General features: G+C 43.9%; 1 protein-coding gene across 1 annotated transcript in view; it reads left to right on the forward strand.

The window, feature by feature from the left end:
- The window catches only part of RIMS1 (regulating synaptic membrane exocytosis 1), a 599,571-nt gene that overhangs the window by 347,381 nt on the left and 229,639 nt on the right, over window positions 1–22,551 (forward strand). The window contains 2 exon segments of the mRNA XM_070376186.1: window positions 8,703–9,043; window positions 14,111–14,958. Of these exon segments, the coding sequence (XP_070232287.1) occupies window positions 8,703–9,043; window positions 14,111–14,958 (1,189 nt within the window).

Here is a 22,551-nt window from a genome sequence, read left to right on the forward strand (position 1 = left end):
AAGTGAAATAAGTCAAATAGAGAAAGACAAATAATTTCACACATACATGCAATATAATAAAACAAGGAAACGAATGAACAAACAAAACAAAACCAGAAGTTACAGGGAATAGAGCATCAGTTAAGAGTGAAGGGCAGGTTGGGGAGGCTGAAATGAGTAAAGGTGGTCAACTCGATGGTGACAGGTGGAAACTAAATTTTTGGTGGTGAGCATGCAGTCCTGCATACAGAATTCAAAATAAAATATTGTACATGTGAAACTTATATGATGTTATAAATCAAAAGAATAAAAAGTACTTCAATATTTCTTCTGAATTTCCATAATGCCAGTTATCTATTGACCAAGTAATATCTATAATAAGAGTCATTTTACTCAGAGTAGAATATTTTATTAGACTTTATACACTTTCTTTCACTGGAAGGGCTTCCCAGGTGGCGCTAGTAGTAAAGAGCCTGCCTGCCAATGCAGGAGACATAAGAGACACAGATTCCCTGAGTTGGCAAGATTCTCCTGGGCAGGGGGGTGGAGGGGGGGCATGGCAACCCATGGACAGAGGAGCCTAGTGGGCTATGTATGGTCCATAGGGTCACAAAGAGTTAGACACGACTGAAGCGACTGAGCATGAACATGTGCATGTCATTAAAAATGACAAATTTGAACTTACTTGTGAATTCTCATACAGAGGTCCTCAATACTGTCCCTGAAAACAACAGATGTGATTCTGCTCCTTAAATTAAGATTATAGTGATAATAATTGCCACAATTTATTAAATGTCAATAAACTTACTGAATGCCAGGAAAGGAGTGTGAGTCAGGACTTCTAAAATAAGGACTGTGCATTTCTAGATGCTACTAAAACACAAAAATTAGACAAATAAATACAATTCAGTCTTGTGCTGTATATGAGAAGAGATTCACCACCAACAAAATGACAGGAAAAGATAACCTACAGGGCTTAAAAAACATGTATAGCAAAAATGAACCCAAACAGCAGGATAGTAAACCCCCAACATATAAACATTCAAGTTGCAACATTTCAAAGATGTGAACGTGTGTTCCACCAGCATCAGGCATGAGTAAAATTGCAGCTTGCCTCCGTCTGCTATTGCTGATGAGCCTTCAGCTCCACCATCTCCCATGCCCTCTCCTCCAGTCAGTAAGTCCTCTAGTCTGTTCATGTGATGCCAGCCCCTGTATGCCAGCTGCTATGCAGTACTACTTTTCAAGGTTACTGCACTGTAAAATTAAAATGCTTTATTTATTTTTTGTGTTTTTATGTTTAAATTGTGTGAAAAGTATTACAAACCTATTACAGTACATTGCTGTATAACCCACTGTGTTAGCTGGGCTACCTTTATTGAACTTACAGACTGGACCTATGAACAAGCTCTTTGAACAGAACTCACACTATGTAGGGAACTTACTGTGTTAGAATTCAATTCAAAAAGATTTTCAGCTGAGTCTCTGCATTTTGTCCCCAACACAGTAGCTAGAAGGATCCTATCAAAACATAATACATTAGGTCACTTCTCTGCTCAAAACCTTCCAGGAGTTTCTGTTACTCTCATCACGAAAGTCAGTCTTTGCCATGACTCCCAAAGGTCCATTTACTCTGACCCTAGTTGCTTGGCGAACCTACTACAGGGCTCTACCTTCACTGCCTTGAAATCAAAAGGTTTATATCTCCTCAAAATCGTCTTCACTTGCTATTGTTACAGCTGGACTTTTTCAATACCCTCTCTCAGTGAAATGTTCCCAACAGCTAGTATGAAGGTAAACCAACCCTGTCCACCACCACACAGAATGTCTGTTCTTTTTCATTTTTTTCTATTGCACTTCTCACTACCCTGCATTCCTCATCTATTTACTATCATTTCACTGGAATGTGAACTCCATATGTCATTTTGTTCACTGCTATATGCCCATGGCCTAGAAAAAAAAAAAAAGTGCATTACAGAAACACTTGTTTAAATCAGAAATATGTCCAGAGTATGGCACTTTTTACAGAAAACAAAAAAGACTTCTTACCTTTAACTAAAGTCATCTTCAGTGAATTTTTGTTTGCTGTTAATCATTCATATGTATTGAGTGCTTTCCATGAGCTAAACAAGGTTGTATATATTTTCTCACTGACTAAATCCTAACACATAGTCTATGAAAGCATCACTATTATTATTTTCCCTATTTTATGAATGAGTAAACTGAAATATAGAGAGATGATGTAACTTCCTCATTAGCGGAGCAGGAAGGTGGGTCATCATATTCAGTGTTCCCCACTCCCTTTGACGTGCCATGACCCACACAGATAGTTACACAAACAGGAGCAGTGAGAGACACGCCATCAGGCAGCCCACGTGGAAGTGATCAAGACGGAGGGCTATGCGTCATAATTTAACTGACGGGTTGGATTAATAAGTGCTCGGGAACATCTGTTTGTTTCTCTGTAGGAACAAAATACAAGTTTCTTGCTGGCTTTGTATGCTACAGAGAGCCCCCCAAATTTTACACATATGATTAACGAGGTGATGATGATGGTAATGATTAGTTGTTAGTCATAATTAGACATTACCACGGTGATCAGTGCCTGGTAAGCTTTTACTGTCTGTCAGGCTCTGTGCTGAGTGATTTAGATGAATTATGCCATTAATTCCCAAAATGTCTCAGTGAGTTAGAAACTGCCAGGATCCCAAGTTTACTGATGAGTTATGGAGGCTATGAAAGGGGCTGGAGTAAACAGCAAACAAGGGGTGGATTTGAGGTGAGAACCTGGGCCGTTTAGACACGACATGCTTCTTTCAAGCTCAGTGATGAGATGAGAGATTATCCAGTACATCATGTCAAGATTGTTAGCTATGAGAGAAACACAACCACTTTAGATCCCTGTCTCTTGTCACATATCAAGATAAATTCTGAGAGATCAAGAATTAAGTTGTAACATATTAAATCATATAAATAGTCAATGAAAATAAAAGTGAATATTTATCACAGAATTTTTGGTGCTAAATTAGAAGCAACAGAACAATCATTAAGGAAGAGCACAACAGATTAGACAACGTAAAATGAAAAGTCATCTTTGTAACAAAAAAATAGTTGATATGACAAGTAACAATTTGAAAACTCTATCAAATAGTTATTAAATGGGTAAGAAAATGCTACTAATCCAATTGATAAATACACAAAAGGCTGGGGCAGTTAATATCCTAGTGGGTATGTAGAAACACTGGTACAACTGAAATGAACAAAAGTAATAAAATCATCAATAAATGGCAGTAAATGATCAGTGTACACCATTCTACTTTTAAAAATATATTATGAATATAGTTAAGAGGTAAATATACCAGTAGACGTATATATACATATACATAAAGACTTATGTATACATATGTCTTCTCCTCTTTGAAAAAAAATCAATTAAGAAAGGATCCCCAACCCACTTGTGGACTTTTCTACAGTTACAAGCAAGCATAATAATTAACAATCAATTCAAAAATAGAATCTTTAAGCACAAATAACTGCATTGCTTATTAGCAACTAATTGGTTATTTTTATACATGTCTGCAATGTTTGATATGAACTGTGTTGAAAAATATGACTAATATTTTATTTTTAATTAATTTTTAAATACAAATATAAAAAATACTGTGGTACACAAATAAATAAGATGTAGGAAAATTTGGAATTAAACAAGAGTTTTCCTAACTGTTAGAGTTTGACAAATATAATATCACAGATTTAAATGAATAAAAATATTACAAAATGCTAAAGTAGCTGCTTCTACTAACCATTAACTGTAACTTTTTAAATAAATCAAAAATAAAACTGGAGCCTATTATACAGAGTGAAGTAAGCCAGAAGGAAAAACAAATACAGTATACTAACGCATATATATGGAATTTAGAAAGATGGTAACAATAACTCTGTATATGAGACAGCAAAAGAGACACTGATGTATAGAACAGTCTTATGGACTCTGTGGGAGAGGGAGAGGGTGGGAAGATTTGGGAGAATGGCATTGAAACATGTAAAATATCATGTAGGAAACGAGTTGCCAGTCCAGGTTCGATGCACGATGCTGGATGCTTGGGGCTGGTGCACTGGACGGCCCAGAGGGATGGTATGGGGAGGGAGGAGGAGGAGGGTTCGGGATGGGGAACACATGTATACCTGTATGGATTCATTTTGATATTTGGCAAAACTAATACAATTATGTAAAGTTTAAAAATAAAATAAAATTAGAAAAAAAAATAAAATTAAGTGAATTGTAAAACTTAATTGACTTCAACAGTACATGAATAGGGAACTTCCAGATGTTCAAGCTGGATTTAGAAAAGGCAGAAGAAACAAAGATCAAATTGCCAACATCCATTGGATCATAGATGAAGCAAGAGAGTTCCAGAAAAACATCTACTTCTTCTTTATGGACTATGCCAAAGCCTTTGTGTGGATCACAACAAATTGTGAAAAATTCTTCAAGAGATGAAAATATCAGAACACCTTTCCTGCCTTCTGAGAAATTTGTATGCAGGTCAAGAAACAACAGTTAGAACTGGACATGGAAAAATGGACTGCTTCAAAATTGGAAAAGGAGTACATCATGACTGTATATTGTCACCCTACTTATTTAACTTCTATGGAGAGTACATCATGGAAAATGACAGGCTGGATGAAGCACAGGTTGGACTCAAGATTGCCAGGAGAAATATCAATAACCTCAGATATGGAGATGACGCCACTCTTACGGTAGAAAGCAAAGAAGAACTAAAGAGCCCCTTGATGATAGTGAAAAAGGAGAAGGGAAATATTGGCTTAAAACTCAACATTCAGAAAACTAAGATCATGGTATCTGGTCCCATCAATTCATGGGAAATAGATGGGGAAACAATGGAAACAGTGACAGACTATTTTCTTGGGCTCCAAAATCACTGCAGATGGTGACTGTAGCCATGAAATTAAAAGATGCTTGCTCCTTGGAAGAAAAAGCTATGACTGACCTAGATAGCCTATTAAGAAGCAGGGACATTACTTTGCCAACAAAGGTCTGTCTAGTCAAAGCTATGGTTTTTCCAGTAGTCATGTATGGATGTGAGAGCTGGACCATAAGAAAAGCTGAGCACCAAAGAACTGATGCTTTTGAACTGTGGTGTTGGAGAAGACTCGAGAGTCCCTTGGACTGCAAGGATACCCAGCCAGTTCAACCTAAAGGAAATCAACCCTGAATATTCATTGGAAGGACTGATGCTGAAGCTGAAACTCCAATATTTTGGCCACCTGATGTGAAGAACTGACTCATTGGAAAGGACCCTGATGCTGGGAAAAATTGAAGGCAGCAAGAGAAGGGGACGACAGAGAATGAGATCGTTGGATGGCATCACCGATTCCATGGACATGTGTTTGAGCAAGCTCTTGGATTTGGTGATGTACAGGGAAGCCTGGTGGGCTGTAGTCCATGGGGTCACAAAGAGTTGAACATGACCGAGTGACTGAACTGAACTGAATAAAAAGCACATTCTGTTTGCCTTTATTAATCCTACAGCAGTTTTGCACATATTCAAAATTTGGAACTTGTCCAAATCTGACAATTACTTTTTATTAGTCCATTTTTATAATACTTAAAATCATGAAACAATCAAATAAAACTGTGATAACAATTTTATAAGAAATATGCAGATGTGTGCTCTTTTCTGCCTGTTTACTCAGCTTAATTTCATTTTGGAACTTGTGTAATAATTGTAAATTTTGCTGTGTTCTGTATAGTTTTAAAGGAAAGGTATATTTATCCTAAGTACACCTTAATGTTTTTGTAGAAAAGAAACTAATTTGGTGCTAAGTAATACTTTGCAAATTATTAGTGCAATCAATACAATTTTAATATCTACTTCAGATCAGATCAGTCGCTCAGTCGTGTCCGACTCTTTGCGACCCCATGAATCGCAGCACGCCAGGCCTCCCTGTCCATCACCAACTACCAGAGTTCACTGAGACTCATGTCCATCGAGTCAGTGATGCCATCCAGCCATCTCATCCTCTGTCGTCCCCTTCTCCTCCTGCCCCCAATCCCTCCCAGCATCAGAGTCTTTTCCAATGAGTCAACTCTTCACATGAGGTGGCCAAAGTACTGGAGTTTCAGCTTTAGCATCGTTCCTTCCAAAGAAATCCCAGGGCTGATCTCCTTCAGAATGGACTGGTTGGATCTCCTTGCAGTCCAAGGGACTCTCAAGAGTCTTCTCCAACACCACAGTTCAAAAGCATCAATTCTTCAGTGCTCAGCCTTCTTCATAGTCCAACTCTCATATCCATACATGACCACAGGAAAAATCATAGCCTTGACTAGACGAACCTTTGTTGGCAAAGTAATGTCTCTGCTTTTGAATATGCTATCTAGGTTGGTCATAACTTTCCTTCCAATGAGTAAGGATCTTTTAATTTCATGGCTGCAGTCACCATCTGCAGTGATTTTGGAGAAAAATAAAGTCTGACACTGTTTCCACTGTTTCCCCATCTATTTCCCATGAAGTGATGGGACCAGATGCCATGATCTTCGTTTTCTGAATGTTGAGCTTTAAGCCAACTTTTTCACTCTCCACTTTCACTTTCATCAAGAGGCTTTTGAGTTCCTCTTCACTTTCTGCCATAAGGGTGGTATCATCTGCATATCTGAGGTTATCGATATTTCTCCCGGCAATCTTGATTCCAGTTTGTGTTTCGTCCAGTCCAGCATTTCTCATGATGTACTCTGCATGTAAGTTAAATAAGCAGGGTGACAATATACAGCCTTGTCATACTCCTTTTCCTATTTGGAACCAGTCTGTTGTTCCATGTCCAGTTCTAACTGTTGCTTCCTGTTACTGTGAAATAGTCAAAATTTCATATCAGTGTCCTAGCACTCTATGAATTCAGACTTTCTCTTCACTGTCTTAGCAACAATGAGGCAGCCAAGGAGGAAGGGTGTCACCTGTCCTCATCCAGGGTCTGGGGAGAGGAGACATGGTGTCACTGTTGATGGAAGTCCTGGTTATAGAGCATCATCCTCACGACGTTATCACTGATACCTCTACGTTCAATCAGTCAGAACTTGATGGACCTTATTTACAACATCAAAGAGATGGACGAATGCTGTGCAAAGTATAGCCATATTTGGCAAGCATGTTAAATTGAAGTTCCACTCCATAGATCCTTTATTTTGCTATAGGCATACACAGCATATTGCTCATCTTGTCTAACATTTCAGTAGATGGGAAGTCCATGATATAATACACTGTGCAGATGTTGTAATTAATTGATTTTGTGGACCACATTTTCTTTGTTTTATGACCCAAGGAAATATAGAGGGCTGAGTTAAGTGCCATAAAGCTTAAACATATTATAGCAAATATATTTGCTACATCCTAGTTTTCCCCATATTATTAATTCATTTGAATTTTCTTTGTTGGAAAGAAGGAGTTCTCAACAGTTCATCTGCAATATTTTTCTTTTTAAAATGTATTGCTTTTATTCTCATTTCCTTATTATCACTTTAGCTTTAGTCTTATAAACAGTAACAAGTGATAATTTTCCTCGTATCCACTGGAAAGTTTTCAGTATTCTATTTTCTTCTTTTTGCCAACTAAATGCTGCTTCTTCTACTGTCTTGCATTGCTTCTTGCTTGATGTATCTAGGATTTATCCATCCTTGAGCGGTATATTTGAGTGACTGTTGACTTAGTCTTATTAGTGGAAATGGGCACCTAGAGGTAGGTGATCAGCCTTCCTGGAGGTGCTGGGTCTGAAATACAAAGAGAAAACTGAAGTGCATTCTGAGAAGAGTAAGTGAGGCAGGCTTGGCTGTTATATTATTATTCATTATTTCTATGAACACCATTGTCCTCATCATTACCTTCACTTCACTAAGTGTGCCCAAAAAGAGAGCAGCTATATAGATTTTAAGTGGTGATACATTTCATAATTTATCAGCGAATGTGTTTCCCAGTGATTATTCCAAAATAGCTCTTACAGCTGAGCTTAGTTGATTACTAGTAAACTAGAGAACATATATAGCCTGTCCTGTTCTTCAGCGACTACCTTTCATTGTTTGTTAATTCCTCCTGAATATCTTATAATATTGATTTTAATAATGGATGGTTCTTGAGAAGACAGCTTCTAAATCCTTTGACACACTGAGGCGTATATACATAAATATTAATTCCATGGTTCCCTACAACATTTTTCTAATCAATCAACTACCTTGCTTAGACCATTTTTACAAATATATTTTATTTTATTTTTTTATTTATTTTTTGGAGTTTCTGCTTCTTTTTTTTTTTTTTTTTTTTTTAAATTTTATTTTATTTTTCAATTTTACATAATTGTATTAGTTTTGCCAAATATCAAAACGAATCCGCCACAGGTATACAAATATATTTTAAATGAAACTTCAGAGTCAGTCATTCAAAATGTGGTGAATACATAGTAATAGAAAACTCAGAATCATAGATTATGAATGCCAAGAAAGGCTCTATTCTGGTTACCATAAGTCTATGGTTTCCAATGGGTCATGCTGCAGGCATTCATAAACTTGTTCAGGGGTCATTTTCATAAGAACTGCTCAAGGATCAACATAAAAATGACAACCATTCTGTTTTGCCTTAAGAGATATTTTAGTGTGATGAAAATAAATGTATTTCCACAGCACAGAAAATTTACACTGTTCTCTGTTCTTCAAACAGGTTATGTGGGTATGCAATTTGTGTCGAAAGCAACAGGAAATCTTAACCAAGTCAGGGGCGTGGTTCTTCGGCAGCGGCCCTCAGCAGCCCAGTCAGGACGGAACGCTCAGCGACACGGCTACAGGGGCGGGTTCCGAGGCGCCTAGAGAGAAGAAAGCCCGGCTCCAAGAGCGCTCGAGGTCGCAGACCCCCCTGAGCAGCGCCGCGGCCTCCGCCCAGGACCAGGCTACCCCCGGCGCACAGGTGGACAGGACCAAGGGCGCTGAGCCCGCCCCGCAAGCCGGGGGCCCTGAGCAGAAGCAGGCATCCTCCAGATCTAGAAGCGAGCCTCCCAGAGACAGGTAAGAGGTCAGCAACCCACAGGCAAAGGGCAAGATCTTAAATGGAGAGCAAACCCATCTTCAGGAATCGAACCGCTAGGAGATGCAGAAAGGGTGCCTCTCAGACTCAACCAGAAAAGCGATAGGGAGCCCACTGCCTTTGTCTCTCTCTAGAACCTATCTTTCCTTAGGAGGCCTTTGCTGAAAAGCTTGTCTTTCACGTCCCACATGGAGGTAAACAAGTCACCCAAGTGTACTACGAACTTCCAACCCTTTGGTGAGAACAGCCATTGGCTGTTATTGGCTATTAGAGTGAGTCCTGCAGTTGAATCTGTGCTCTGAGAGAAGAATATGGGGAACAGACACACTTAGGGCTGGGGGTGCATCAGCAAAGGCTTCCTGAAGGATGCTTTCTTCTACACTGAGCTTTGAAGGTGACTAGAGATGAGCCAGGTGAAGCAAGGGATGGGTGCATGGGTGTCTGGCCAGAAGGAACAGTGGGACCACCCAAAGGCTGGTCTTGGCTGGAGGGTGATTTGGAGAAGGGGGGGGAGCAGGGGATGACGGTGAGGTCTGAGCGCCCAGGTCACACTGGGCCTTTTAGCCAGGTTCAATTTCACAGACTTCATCCTGAAAACAACGGAATGCAATGGAGGCTTGTAAGTTTGGGCTCACGTGATCAGCTTATTAATTTCAATTTGTCTACTGTATCATTCATTCATGGAGAAGGCAATGGCAGCCCACTCCAGTACTCTTGCCTGGAAAACCCCATGGGCGGAAGAGCCTGGTAGGCTGCAGTCCATGGAGTTGCAAAGAGTCAGACACGACTGAGCGACTTCACTTTCACTTTTTCACTTTTCACTTTCGTGCATTGGAGAAGGAAATGGCAACCCACTCCAGTGTTCTTGCCTGGAGAATCCCAGGGAAGGGGGAGCCTAGTGGGCTGCCGTCTCTGGGGTCACAGAGTCGGATACAACTGAAGCGACTTAGCAGCAACCGTGTATTAATGCCCAGACAGGATGCTGTGCAGTAGGTGGGGACAGCGTTAACAAGGGGGGATATAGCCCTTTTCTTCCCGAGGCTGGGAGTCTGGGACACCTGACGGTTAGCACTGGGTGTGGCTGCCTTCGCCTGTGTGACCCTTATTTATTCCACTGGGTGGGAGGACAGGATCCGAGGGTAGGATCCAAGGAAGGCTTCTGATCTGCTTGTCAAAGGAAACTCCCACAGTAAGCTCAAAGACTTCAAAGCTGAAGTGATCCGGATTCCAGGCCTCGCTCTGTCACCAGGGATTCTCACGGGCATGTTGGAGGACTGAGTGAGCACCTGTGCTCAGCAGCAGGCCCATGGGAGGCCTCTAGTGAATGCAGACAGTAGGCACCATGTGTTTACCATTACTGAACACTGCAGGAGCCAGAGGGCATCAAGATGACTGGGGCATAGTCCCTTTTCATTCAGATCCTGGGAAAGAGACCACACCGGCCCCTAGGGAAGACACCACCCTGGGCAGTGAACTGGCCCAGAGGGCTGACATGATCAGAGCTCGACAATACAAACACAAGTCCTTTGGAGGCCACAGGAAAGGGGAGCACCTTCTGAACACAGGCAGATAGGACACCCAGAAGTTGTGGGATGGGCAGGCAAAATCGGAGAGACCATGATGGCAAGACACCAGAGCCACCCTCGTGATGGCCAGACTTGCAGCATGGTGACAAAGTGCTGTGAGTTAAGGAAAGAAAGGATGCTGAAAGGGCAGCTCACGATTGGTCAGAAAAGGATTTCTTTTAAAGGAGAGGAAGAGTTTGGAAGTATAGAGTTTCCAAAGAGAAAATTTGAGTCCTGCTTATGATGAACTGTGAAAAACTACAAAGAAGTTGAGAGTAGGCACCGAGGAGAGGCTTTTTGATGAAATTTGAAAAAGACTGATAAGGACAAATAGCTTTCCTGATGATATAAATGACTTGCTGATTATATAAATACCGAGGACAACAGTGAGGATGTTGGGGCTGGAGAAGGAGGAAGAGGGGGACCTGGTTGGTAGTCAGGGTCCTTGAGAGAATGAGCCAAGCCTGAAGGAGTGGCTGGCTGTCTTGTTTTACATTACATTATTTAAAAATTTTTATTTTTGAAGTACAGTTGCTTTTCAGTGCTGTGTTAGTTTTTCTGATACAACAAAGTGAATCAGTTATATATACAGATATACCCCTCCCTCTGTGACCCCCCTCCCACCGTCCATCCACTCCCTAGGTCATCACAGAGCACTAAGCTGAGCCCCTGTGCTCCACAGCTGCTTCCCACGAGCTATCTGTTTTACATGTGGGAGTGTGTGTGTGTCCCTGCTACTCTCTCAGTTCGTCCCGCCCTCTCTTTCCACCACTAGCTATCTGTTTTACACGTGAGTGTATGTATGTCAATATTACTCTCTCAATTTGTCCCACTCTCTCCTTCCCTGATACCTCAGTTGGTAAAGAATCTGCCTGCAATGCAGGAGACCCTGGTCTGATTCCTGGGTCAGGAATCCTAATCTGCTAGAGAAGGGATAGGCTACCCACTCCAGTATTCTTGGGTTTCCCTTGTGGCTCAGCTGGGAAAGAATCCACCTGTGATGCGGGAGACCTGGGTTCGATCCCTGGGTTAGGAAGATCCCCTGAAGAAGGGAAAGGCTACCCATTCCAGTATTCTGGCCTGGAGAATTCCATGGACTGTATAGTCCATGGGGTCGCAAAGAGTCGGACGTGACTGAGCTTCACTTCACTTCACTTCACTTCTCCTTCCACCACTGTGTCCACAAGTTCTGTTCTCTACGTCTGTGTCTCTATTCCTTCCCTGCAAATAGGTTCATCTGTACCATTTTTCTAGATTCCACAAACATGTGGTAACATACCAAATTTGTTATTCTCATCCCAACTTACTTCACTTAGTATGACAATCTTTAGTCACATCCATGTTGTGGCAAATGACATTATTTTCTTCCTTTTTATTACTGTATTCCATTGTATATTATATGTACCACATCTTCTTCACCCATTCAACAGTTGATGGACGTTTAGGTTGCTTCCATGTCCTGGCTATTGTAAGTAGTGCTGCAGTGAACACTGGGGTACATATTTCTTTTGAAACAAGATCTTAGTCTTTTTGATCCTAATTTGTACACTCATCAGGAGCTAGCGGGGATGGAAACATTAGATGTGAGAAAAGGCCTATTTTGAAGACAAGAATCAGAGAGACTGGAGAAGAGTCCCATTTGCATATAAGGCTATCCTTTCATAAAGCATCTTCACAGATGCTGTCTCCTTTAATCTGCACACGAACTCTGCAAGGTAAGCATCCTTGATCAGTATTTCAACAGCAACAAAAAAATCGACTCTATAGAAACTTCCACAAGGGCAACTCTGCTTTAATGAGCTACTGAGGTTTGCAGTACATTCATCACATTTTTATGAAAACTCTAATTATGATGACTGCATTCATAGCAGACCCCTTACACGGGAAAACAGCAATGCTACCTGTGAAACTCCACCCTCCCTGAAAATCTCTCCCACTTCAAAGGACCAAGTAATCTAAAAGCCTCAGGCAGAGTTGACCATGCTTCTGTTTTGCTTTTGTGTCATTGGAAACCCTCTCCCCTTTCTTTCCATTATCACCAGGCCCTGCTCAAACTGATCCCACAACATATTTTAGCAATTACTACTTTGATAATGGACAATAGAAACCGCTCTACTTTTCCCCATCTTGTATATTATTCTCAGTTTTTGTTCATGAAGTCTGCTTTTGGACTTCCAATGTTCTCTCTAGAAAGCCCTTTCTATGGATCTAAGGATTCCAGAAAGAGCTTATCTGTCCCCATTTTAACTGCACAGTCGAGCATACAGGGTCTGAATGCTTTGGTAAGGCATCCCCTTTCTGTAACTTCGGGTGTCCTTGCTGAAAGCTGCCCAAAGCAGATGGACTACAATGTTCAGAAAAGGGCTGTACAGGGGCATCTTAAACAATGTAATTTAAATATTCAAACTGTGAAACACTTTTCCTTTATCTTTGTCAGTGTCTCCTACAAGATGGAGAGCAAAGTAGAACACAAACTGCTTTTTATTTTCATATTCTTTTTTGTTATGATTATAGGATATTGAACATGGTTCCCTGTGCTCTGCATTTTGGAATGAGGGGAGAAGGCCTGAGAGGGAGGAAAAATGAATAATAATTTCAAAACGTCAACATTTCTATAATTTTTGCTGGGGAAGGTACAATGAAGGCTCAGCTTCAATCATTTTTTTTTCCTAACCAATTCCCTAAAAAGTGTTGGACTGCACATGATCTCTTAAAAAGTACTTTTGTTCTACAACTGAAGTGCTGCTGCTGCTGCTGCTGCTGCTAAGTCGCTTCAGTCGTGTCCGACTCTGTGCGACCCCGTAGACGGCAGCCCACCAGGCTCCCCATCCCTGGGATTCTCCAGGCAAGAACGCTAGTAGAATTAATTTCTGAAATGGACATACTTATATTCACATTTCCTTGAATGTTTCCGTTATAAGAGATTAATATATATCGCCCAAATATATGTCAGGTATTAATTTTTGAACTGATATATATCTATTAGCGTTTATCCTAACTTATTATTACCTATATCATTTTATCTACTACCACTACTACTAAGTCGCTTCAGTCGTGTCCGACTCTGTGCGACCCCATGGACTGCAGCCTACCAGGCTTCTCTGTCCATGGGATTCTCCAGGCAAGAACACTGGAGTGGGTTGCCATTTCCTTCTCCAATCATTTTATCTAGAACATGTTAAAGAGGTTAGCATAAAACTTGTTCTTTTAGTGAATTAATTCATTGATTTTTAAAATGATCTGTTTAACTGATAGAGAATTTAAAAATCTGAAAGCCAGTTGTGAAGACCCTGAATATCTTGTAACGCAAAGGAACCTTATTTAGAAAGCGACTCGGGTATACGGGTTTAATGCGCCTTTTTAACATCTCGCTTTTTAATTAGACATCGAAGAACTATTTCCAAGGATGCTGCTTCTGGGGTCTGGTCCTCGCCTTGAGTTTACACGCGATTCTCCTTCTCCACGTTTCTTTGTGCATCCCAGGAAGAAGACCCCAGGGCTGGCTGAGCAGAATGGCAAAGGCGCTCCAAAGGGCGAGCGCAAACGCGCGCCCAGGACCTCGGCGCCTCCTGCAGAGGCGCCCGCGGAAGAACGGGAGCGGAAGGAAAGGCGGGAAAGCCGAAGGCTGGAGAAAGGCCGGTCCCAGGACTACTCCGTCGTGCCGGAGAAACGCGAGGAAGGCCCGGTGGCTGAAGCGGAGAAGCAGCGGAAAGAGGAGGAGTACCAGACCCGGTACCGCAGCGACCCGAACCTGGCGCGGTACCCCGTCCAGCCGCCGCCCGAGGAGCAGCAGATGCGCATGCACGCGCGGGTGTCCCGCGCCCGGCACGAGCGGCGCCACAGCGACGTGTCCCTGCCGCGCACCGAGGCGGCCGCGGGGCCCGAGGGCAGGCCCGGCCCGCGCGCGCCCCACGCCGCCCGGGGCTCGCCGCCGGCCTCGCCGCGCGCCTACTCGGCTGAGAGGACCGCGGAGGCCCGGGCGCCGGGCGCCCAGCCGCTCGCCGACTCCAGTCCGCCGGCGCCCCGGCCAGGCCCGGGCCCCGCGGAGGTCCCGGAGCCGCTCCGGAAGCAGAGCCGCCTGGACCCCGGCTCGGCCGTCCTGGTGCGCAAGGCCAAGCGCGAGAAAGTGGAGACCATGCTGCGCAACGACTCGCTCAGCTCCGACCAGTCCGAGTCTGTGCGGCCGTCGCCGCCCAAGCCACACCGCGCCAAGAGGGGCGGCAAGCGGCGCCAAATGTCCGTGAGCAGCTCGGAAGAAGAGGGTGTGTCAACGCCGGAGTACACGAGCTGCGAGGACGTGGAGCTGGAGAGCGAGAGCGTCAGCGAGAAGGGTGAGCGAGCCGCGGCGCGCGGGCTCTGGGCGCGGGCGGGGCTGGCAGGGTGGGTGGGAACCGGGCGCTCCTGTGGGTTTCTGAGGTGCGCGTTCCGGGCTGGGGGCGTGTGCTGGAATCCGAGATATACGCTCGGAGCTGGGGGTGTGTGCTGGGATCCGAGGTGCGCGCTCCGGGCTGGGGGCTGGTGTGCTGGGATCCGACAAGTGCGTTCGGGGCTGGGGGCTTGTGTGCTGGGATCCGAGGTGCGCGCTCCGGGCTGGGGGCTGGTGTGCTGGGATCCGACAAGTGCGTTCGGGGCTGGGGGCTTGTGTGCTGGGATCCGAGGTGCGCGCTCCGGGCTAGCGGCGTGTGTGCTGGGATCCGAGATATACGCTAGGGGCTGGGGGCTCGTGAACTGGGATCCGAGGTGCGCGCTCCGGCCTGGGGTCTCTTGTGCTGGGATCCGAGATATACGCTTGGAGCTGGGGGTGTTTGTGCCGGGATCCGAGGTGCGCGCTCCGAAATGGGGGCTCGTGAGCTGGGATGAGAGATACACGCTCAGAGCTGGGGGCCTGTGTGCGGGGCTCGGGGATTCGCCAGAGTGGCTTAGAGGCGCGTGTGCTGTGCGCTCAGGGTGCGCGCCTGCAAGGTTTACAAGCGTAGCTGGTAATGTCTAGCACGGTGACTGTGACTGCAGTTACCACTGCTTTATGGTATATTAGAAACAAGCTACGAAGGCAAATCCTAAAAGTTCTCATTACAAGAAAATTATTATTTTGGTAACCGGATGAAGACACAGATGTTAACTAAACTTCCTGGGGTAGTCTTCTGGCCTCCTGTGTATGTCTAATGTTTAGTTTAAGTTCACACGTCGCTCAGCAGTGTGACTTTTTGCCGTGCCATGGACTGTATAGCCTGCCAGTCTCCCCTATCAATGGAATTTTCCAGGCAAGAATACTGGAGTGGATTGCCTTTTCCTACTCCAGGGGATCTTCCAGACCCAGTGATAGAACTCGCACCTCCACTGGCAGGTGGATTCCTTGTCACTGGGCCTCCTGGAAATCCACAGGTGGTTAGGGGTACACCTTCAACTTCCATGGAAAGTGAAAGTGAAAGTCGCTCAGTCATGTCCCACTCTTTGCGACCCCATGGACTAAACAGTCCATGGAATTCTCTAGGCCAGAATAATGGAACGGGTAGCCTTACACTTCTCCAGGGGATCTTCCCAACCTTGGGATCCTAGGTGCGACCAAGGGATGAGCGGAGTGTGGGACTCGGGGCTCGTGTGCAGAAATCTGAGGTGCCCGCTGGGGACTGGGGGTGTGTGTGCAGAGTGCCGGATTCGCGAGCGTGGCTGAGAGGTGCGTGTGCTGGGCTCAGGGTGCGCCCCTGCAGGGTTCGAACCCAGATCTCCCGCATTGCCGGTGGATTCTTTACCAGCTGAGCCACAAGGGAAGCCCAAGAATACTGGAGTGGGTAGCCTTTCGCTTCTCCAGCAGATCTACGCACCAGGAATCTGGTCTCCTGCATTCCTCTAGGATTCTTTACCAACTGAGCTATCAGGGAAGCTGTATGTCAATTAAGTCTCAGTAAAAGTGGGGGAGGAAAGTGGGGCTTGGAATGCTCCAGGCAGTCTCCCAGCAAATGGAAGGTTTTAGTGTTTTGTTTCCTTTTATTTTTGGATGTGGAGTTTAAAAATGTCACCTCAGGCACCGAATGAGTTACAAGAATTTTTCATGACGTTCAGTTCAGTTCAGTTCAGTTCAGTCACTCAGTCATGTCCAACTCTCTGCGACCCCATGAATTATAGCACGCCAGGCCTCCCCGTCCATCACCAACTCCCGGAGTTGACTCAGACTCACGTCCATCAAGTCAGCGATGCCATCCAGCCATCTCATCCTCTGTTGTCTCCTTCTCTTCCGGCCCCCAATCCCTCCCAGCGTCAGAGTCTTTTCCAATGAGTCAACTCTTCTCATGAGGTGGCCAAAGTACTGGAGTTTCAGCTTTAGCATCATTCCTTCCAAAGAAATCCCAGGGCTGATCTCCTTCAGAATGGACTGGTTGGATCTTCTTGCAGTCCAGGGGACTCTCAAGAGTTTTCTCCAACACCACAGTTCAAAAGCATCAATTCTTCAGTGCTCAGCCTTCTTCACAGTCCAACTCTCATATCCATACATGACCACAGGAAAAATCATAGCTTTGACTAGATGGACCTTTGTTGGCAAAGTAATGTCTCTGCTTTTGAATATGCTATCTAGGTTGGACATAACTTTCCTTCCAAGGAGTAAGCGTCTTTTAATTTCATGGCTGCAGTCACCATCTGCAGTCATTTTGAAGCCCCAAAAATAAAGTCTGACACTGTTTCCACTGTTTCCCCATCTATTTCCCATGAAGTGGTGGGACCGGATGCCATGATCTTCGTTTTCTGAATGTTGAGCTTTAAGCCAACTTTTTCACTCTCCTCTTTCACTTTCATCAAGAGGCTTTTGAGTTCCTCTTCACTTTCTCCCACAAGGGTGGTGTCATCTGCATATCTGAGGTTATCGATATTTCTCCCTGCAATCTTGATTCCAGCTTGTGTTTCTTCCAGTCCAGCTTTTCTCATGATGTACTCTGCATATAAGTTAAATAAGCAGGGTGACAATATACAGCCTTGACATACTCCTTTTCCTATTTGGAACCAGTCTGTTGTTCCATGTCCAGTTCTAACTGTTGCTTCCTGACCTGCATACAGATTTCTCAAGAAGCAGGTCAGGTAGTCTGGTATTCCCATCTCTTTCAGAATTCATGACGTTGGTTCCTCTCATTCTGGGAAATTTAGTATTCTATAGCTATCATCACAGAAAATCCTTTAGATAATACTTGTCTAGAAGATACATCAATTTCAATTTAAACTCCTGTGTTTATTTTGAAGAATTTCCTCCTTTTGCTGCTATTCACTTAAACTGACCACAGCCATAAATTCAGTTGGTGGCGGTTATCATCTTTGTTGTAGGGCTGGGGCTTCCCTGGTAGCTCAGATGGTGAAGAATCTGCTTGCTGTGTGGCATCACCGACTTGATGGACATGAGTTTGGGTGAACTCCGGGAGTTGGTGATGGACAGGGAGGCCTGGCCTGTAATTCATGTGGTCTCAAAGAGTCCAACACGACTAAGCGACTGAACTGAACTGAACTGATGCTCCAATGAGGAGAAGGAAATGGCAACCCACTCCAGTATTCTTGCCTAGAGAATCCCATGGACAGAGGAGCCTGGTAGGCTGCTGTCCATAGGGTTGCACAGAGTGGGACATGACTAAAGCGACTTAGCATGCATGCAGCATGCCCCAATTATCTTATGCTATATTTGGGAACAATTTTAAAAGCTCATTCTGTTGCTATTAGTACTACAATTCAACTGGTAATAGGTATCTTTGGAGTATGGGGGAGAGAGGTGAATTTGGCTTTTTCAGTTAGGCATTGATGTTTATAAAGTGCATATTGGTTTTTTAAAAGTCAGATGATGTGTAGCCTTTTGCTGTCTTTGTGCCTCAATGTTGTGTTTTGTGAACATGTATTTTTTTTCCCCTTAAGTCATAAGGGAAGTGTTAAGTAAGTGGATATGCTTAATTGGTGTGAAGAAAACCCCTTATGAGGATGGATATAGATTGAGAAGGCGATGGCACCCCACTCCAGTACTCTTTTGCCTGGAAAATCCCATGGACAGAAGAGCCTGGTGGGCTGCACTCCATGGGGTCACTAAGAGTCCGGCACAGATGAGTGACTTCACTCTCACTTTTCACTTTCATGCATTTTAGAAAGAAATGGCAACCCACTCCAGTGTTCTTGCCTGGAGAATCCCAGGGATGGGGGAGCCTGGTGGGCTGTCGTCTGTGGGGTCGCACAGAGTCGGACACGACTGAAGCAACTTAGCAGCAGCATAGATATAGTTACATATGTATATTTTCCTACTTTGTAAAGAAAGGGTGTACACCAGCTCCACTTGAATGTGGTTAATAAATCACAATGGGCGTGAAACTAGAAATGAAGCTCAGAATTATTTACAGTAACAACAGATTATGAAAGAAACATGAGGAAGGCAGCTAGTGTGATGAGAGGCGCTTATTGTCTCTGGCCGCTATCTCCCTTTCTCATGGATTATCTTCTGGGCACTTGGGTGATGACCTGGAATTTAGCCACCTCTGAAGTTGGGGTTCAGTTTCTTCATATGGAAGCATAGGAGCCATCATCTGATACACACAGCCCTGATTTCTCTTCATTTGTAAATAATCTCATTCTCAATGTCTATGAATGTAGCATAGGCATTTTCCTCCTTTAACCTTAATCTGTAATATTGATTAATGCCTTTATTGCCAAGGCTCACCACTGCTGACCAAGAGCTCAGCCATGATCATCTCCAGCACGCTGTGACCCTGCACGACTTTTTTAGCATCCCTAAGTCTCAGTTTTCTTATTGCCACAGTGGAGATGAGAGTTTCCACTTTGTCAGGTGACAGAGTGGTTTGGATGAGCTCATGTAGCTGCAGCAGGATGCTAAGTTAGCATTCGTCCTGTCTTGATGAGCCTGTGGCATATGCCCCATAGATCTAGTATTGCAATGAAGGTGAGATCATTGTATATATATATCATATATATATATATAAATCAAAGAAGAGGTGAAAGAACCCATTTTATATCTTCCAGGCTCTAGAGGGATGAGAAGGGGACGAGTAATCAGGGAAGAGCCATTTTCCCAGGAGAGGAAGCCATATAGCGACCTTCCCGGTCAAGGAAGGTGATCTTCATGAAATAAATATAAGAAAGCAGCGTTTTGACTATATCCCGAGTATTCACTTGCTCAGTTTTATCAGTTACATGTATCATGTAACAATTGAACACTTGAATGGCTCTGCTAGTCTGTTTGGGCTCCTGTAACAAAATTCCACAGACTAAGTAGCTTATACACAAAAGAAATTCGTTTTCTCACAGTTCCAGGGGCTGGGAGGCCCAGGGTCCAGGTGCCAGCATGGTCTTGTCCTGGGGAAGGTGCTCTTTCTAGCTCAGGTGGAGTCGCTCCTTCTCATTGTGTCCGTACATGGGGGAGGCGGCAGGGAGCTCTGTGGGGTCTGTGATGAGTGCTAATCCCACTCATGAGGGCTTCACCCTCCTGATATAAGCATCACCCAAAGGCCCCACATCCTATTTGAGGGGTTAAACATGTGAATTTTGAGGGAATACAAGCATCTAGACCATAGCTCTGGCACAAGGCATCTACTTAATATATGTGTACTACTGCTACTGCTGCTGCTAAGTCACTTCAGTCGTGTCTGACTCTGTGCGACCCCATAGATGGCAGCCCACCAGGCTCCCCCGTCCCTGGGATTCTCCAGACAAGAACACTGGAGTGGGTTGCCATTTCCTTCTCCAATGCATGAAAGTGAAAAGTGAAAGTGAAGTCGCTCAGTCATGTCTGACTCTTAATGACCCCATGGACTGCAGCCTACCAGGCTCCTCCGTCCATGGGATTTTCCAGGCAAGAGTACTGGAGTGGGGTGCCATTGCCTTCTCCGATATGTGTACTACTTTTGCCATTTATGTTGTTATCCTTCTCATTATGCTGAGTTGGTTTGTGTGTTTATTGGTAAGTGTAGATTTAACACTTTCAGTAGATACACAGATGTCAAAAACAAAGACATGTGCTGCATGCCCTTATGGAGCTTACATGTTGTTGAGAGAAATAAAGTATAATTACACAATGAAATATAATTTATTAAATGCCTCAAAGGAGCATTCCTTCCAGATGTATTGATACAGTTTTGCTTTGTGTCCAGATGTTTAACCAGAAAGGTTCCCTGGGCAAATGGTGTCTGAAAGTCAACACATAGATAGTCAGCGTGATGCTTTGTGTGCAGTGTAATTACACACATACACACACACACACACATGGATTAACAGTGAGCTCTATCTAGTGGGCTTGTCTAAAAAGTGAGGTCAGCTACTGCATGTTTCAAAGAGAAGGCTATTTGTTCGGTATTTGTACTTCTCTTTGCCAACTGGAAAAAATTGGGCATCTCTGATTTCTTAGATGAGGGGACCCCAACCCCTGGGCCTGGGACCACTGCTGGTCTGTGATCTGTTAGGAACCTGGCGGCACAGCAGGAGGAGAGCTGCAGGCTAGGGAAGGAATTTTCATCTGCACTTACAGCCACTCCACATTGATCCACCTCCTGTCAGATCGCTGGTGGCTTTAGACTCTCCTAGGAGTGTGGACCCTTCTGTGCACCGTGCAGGCGAGGGTCTAGGTTGTTCACTCTTTACGAGAGTCATCTTGAAACTTCCCTCTCCACCCTGGGCTAACTGTCTTTCGTGACACAGTCCCTGGTGCAAAAAGGTTGGAGACCACTGTGTTAGACTATAAGTATTGAATCTCTCCATGCAGAAGAAAAACAGAGAACTAAATCTTACTTGTAATAAGAAAGCAATTGAATTTACATGAAATGTGTATCAATATCCCCTGGGGCAAGGTCCAGTGAAGATTTGTGCCCCTAAGGGATTGAGTCAGGAGGCCTAAGGAGAAAAACAAGAGACAGGAGGTGCAAAGTGGATGAGAGGAGGAAAAGGCACCATAGCTCAGAAGAAGCAGAGCATCACTGTCTCAATCAGGGGATTCATCCACTCACACTTAGAAGGAACCTGAAGCCCTCTGACAAAGCATACTGGAAAAAGAGTCTGGCGTGGGATAAAAGGATTTCCTTTCCTTTTAATCCTTGCCTTCTTGCTGGCTTTGAGTGACTGGGAAAAATACGACCCAAATTAATGTTACCTTTGAACTTTTAAAGCACTTTGTGAATGGCTTCTGATGAACGAGGGCTAACAGGTTTCTTTGTAGCTGTTACTGCTAAGCATCATTTAGCAGTCCTTGTAGGAGTGTGTGTTACCTGGATGACTAGCAAGAAATAATACTTCTAAAGGTAGCAAATAATGAGGGATTGAAAACAGAGACCAAGGACACTTAATCACAAGGTTGAATTTTCCCCATAAAACTAAAACAGTTTCAGGGGATCCGTGTGTCAGTTGTGGGCACTGTGAACTATTCACTATGTAGTCTGGGTCCCTGACAGCTTAAACAGTGGGGAGTCAGGAACAAGCGTTGGGAAGCTTTGCAACTATCAGGTACTAAATCATTTAGATGTAACTAATTCATGTAGTGCTTTGTATCATCCTTTAGTCATTAAGCTAAAACTGTTAGGAGTCACCTGTTTGGGCTCCAGCAGTATATTGCCTGTTGCTTACATAGTACTTTTAATTCTACACAGAAGTTGATTTACTTCCATTTCTTGAGAGCACAGAATGCATTTTATATTCTTTTGTTGCTCCTGGTGCTTCTTCCTATAACTTTAAAAGGGTTTTCAATTAAAGAAGGTGGTCACCATTCAGTCATGTATTAATTTCTGTGTGATATTACACAAGTATTACATTATTTACATGATATTAAGCAAGGTATCTACAAGAATCTGCTGAATTCTAGGCACATTGTGCTAGGTTTTAGAGGTACAGTGATCAAATAAATACAGACATGTACATAGATACAGATAGATACGTATGGGGCCAGCCCTGGTTCTTGATCCTGTGAC

Source organism: Bos mutus, chromosome 9 (assembly GCF_027580195.1).
Source record: "Bos mutus isolate GX-2022 chromosome 9, NWIPB_WYAK_1.1, whole genome shotgun sequence".
Lineage (NCBI taxonomy): Eukaryota > Metazoa > Chordata > Mammalia > Artiodactyla > Bovidae > Bos > Bos mutus.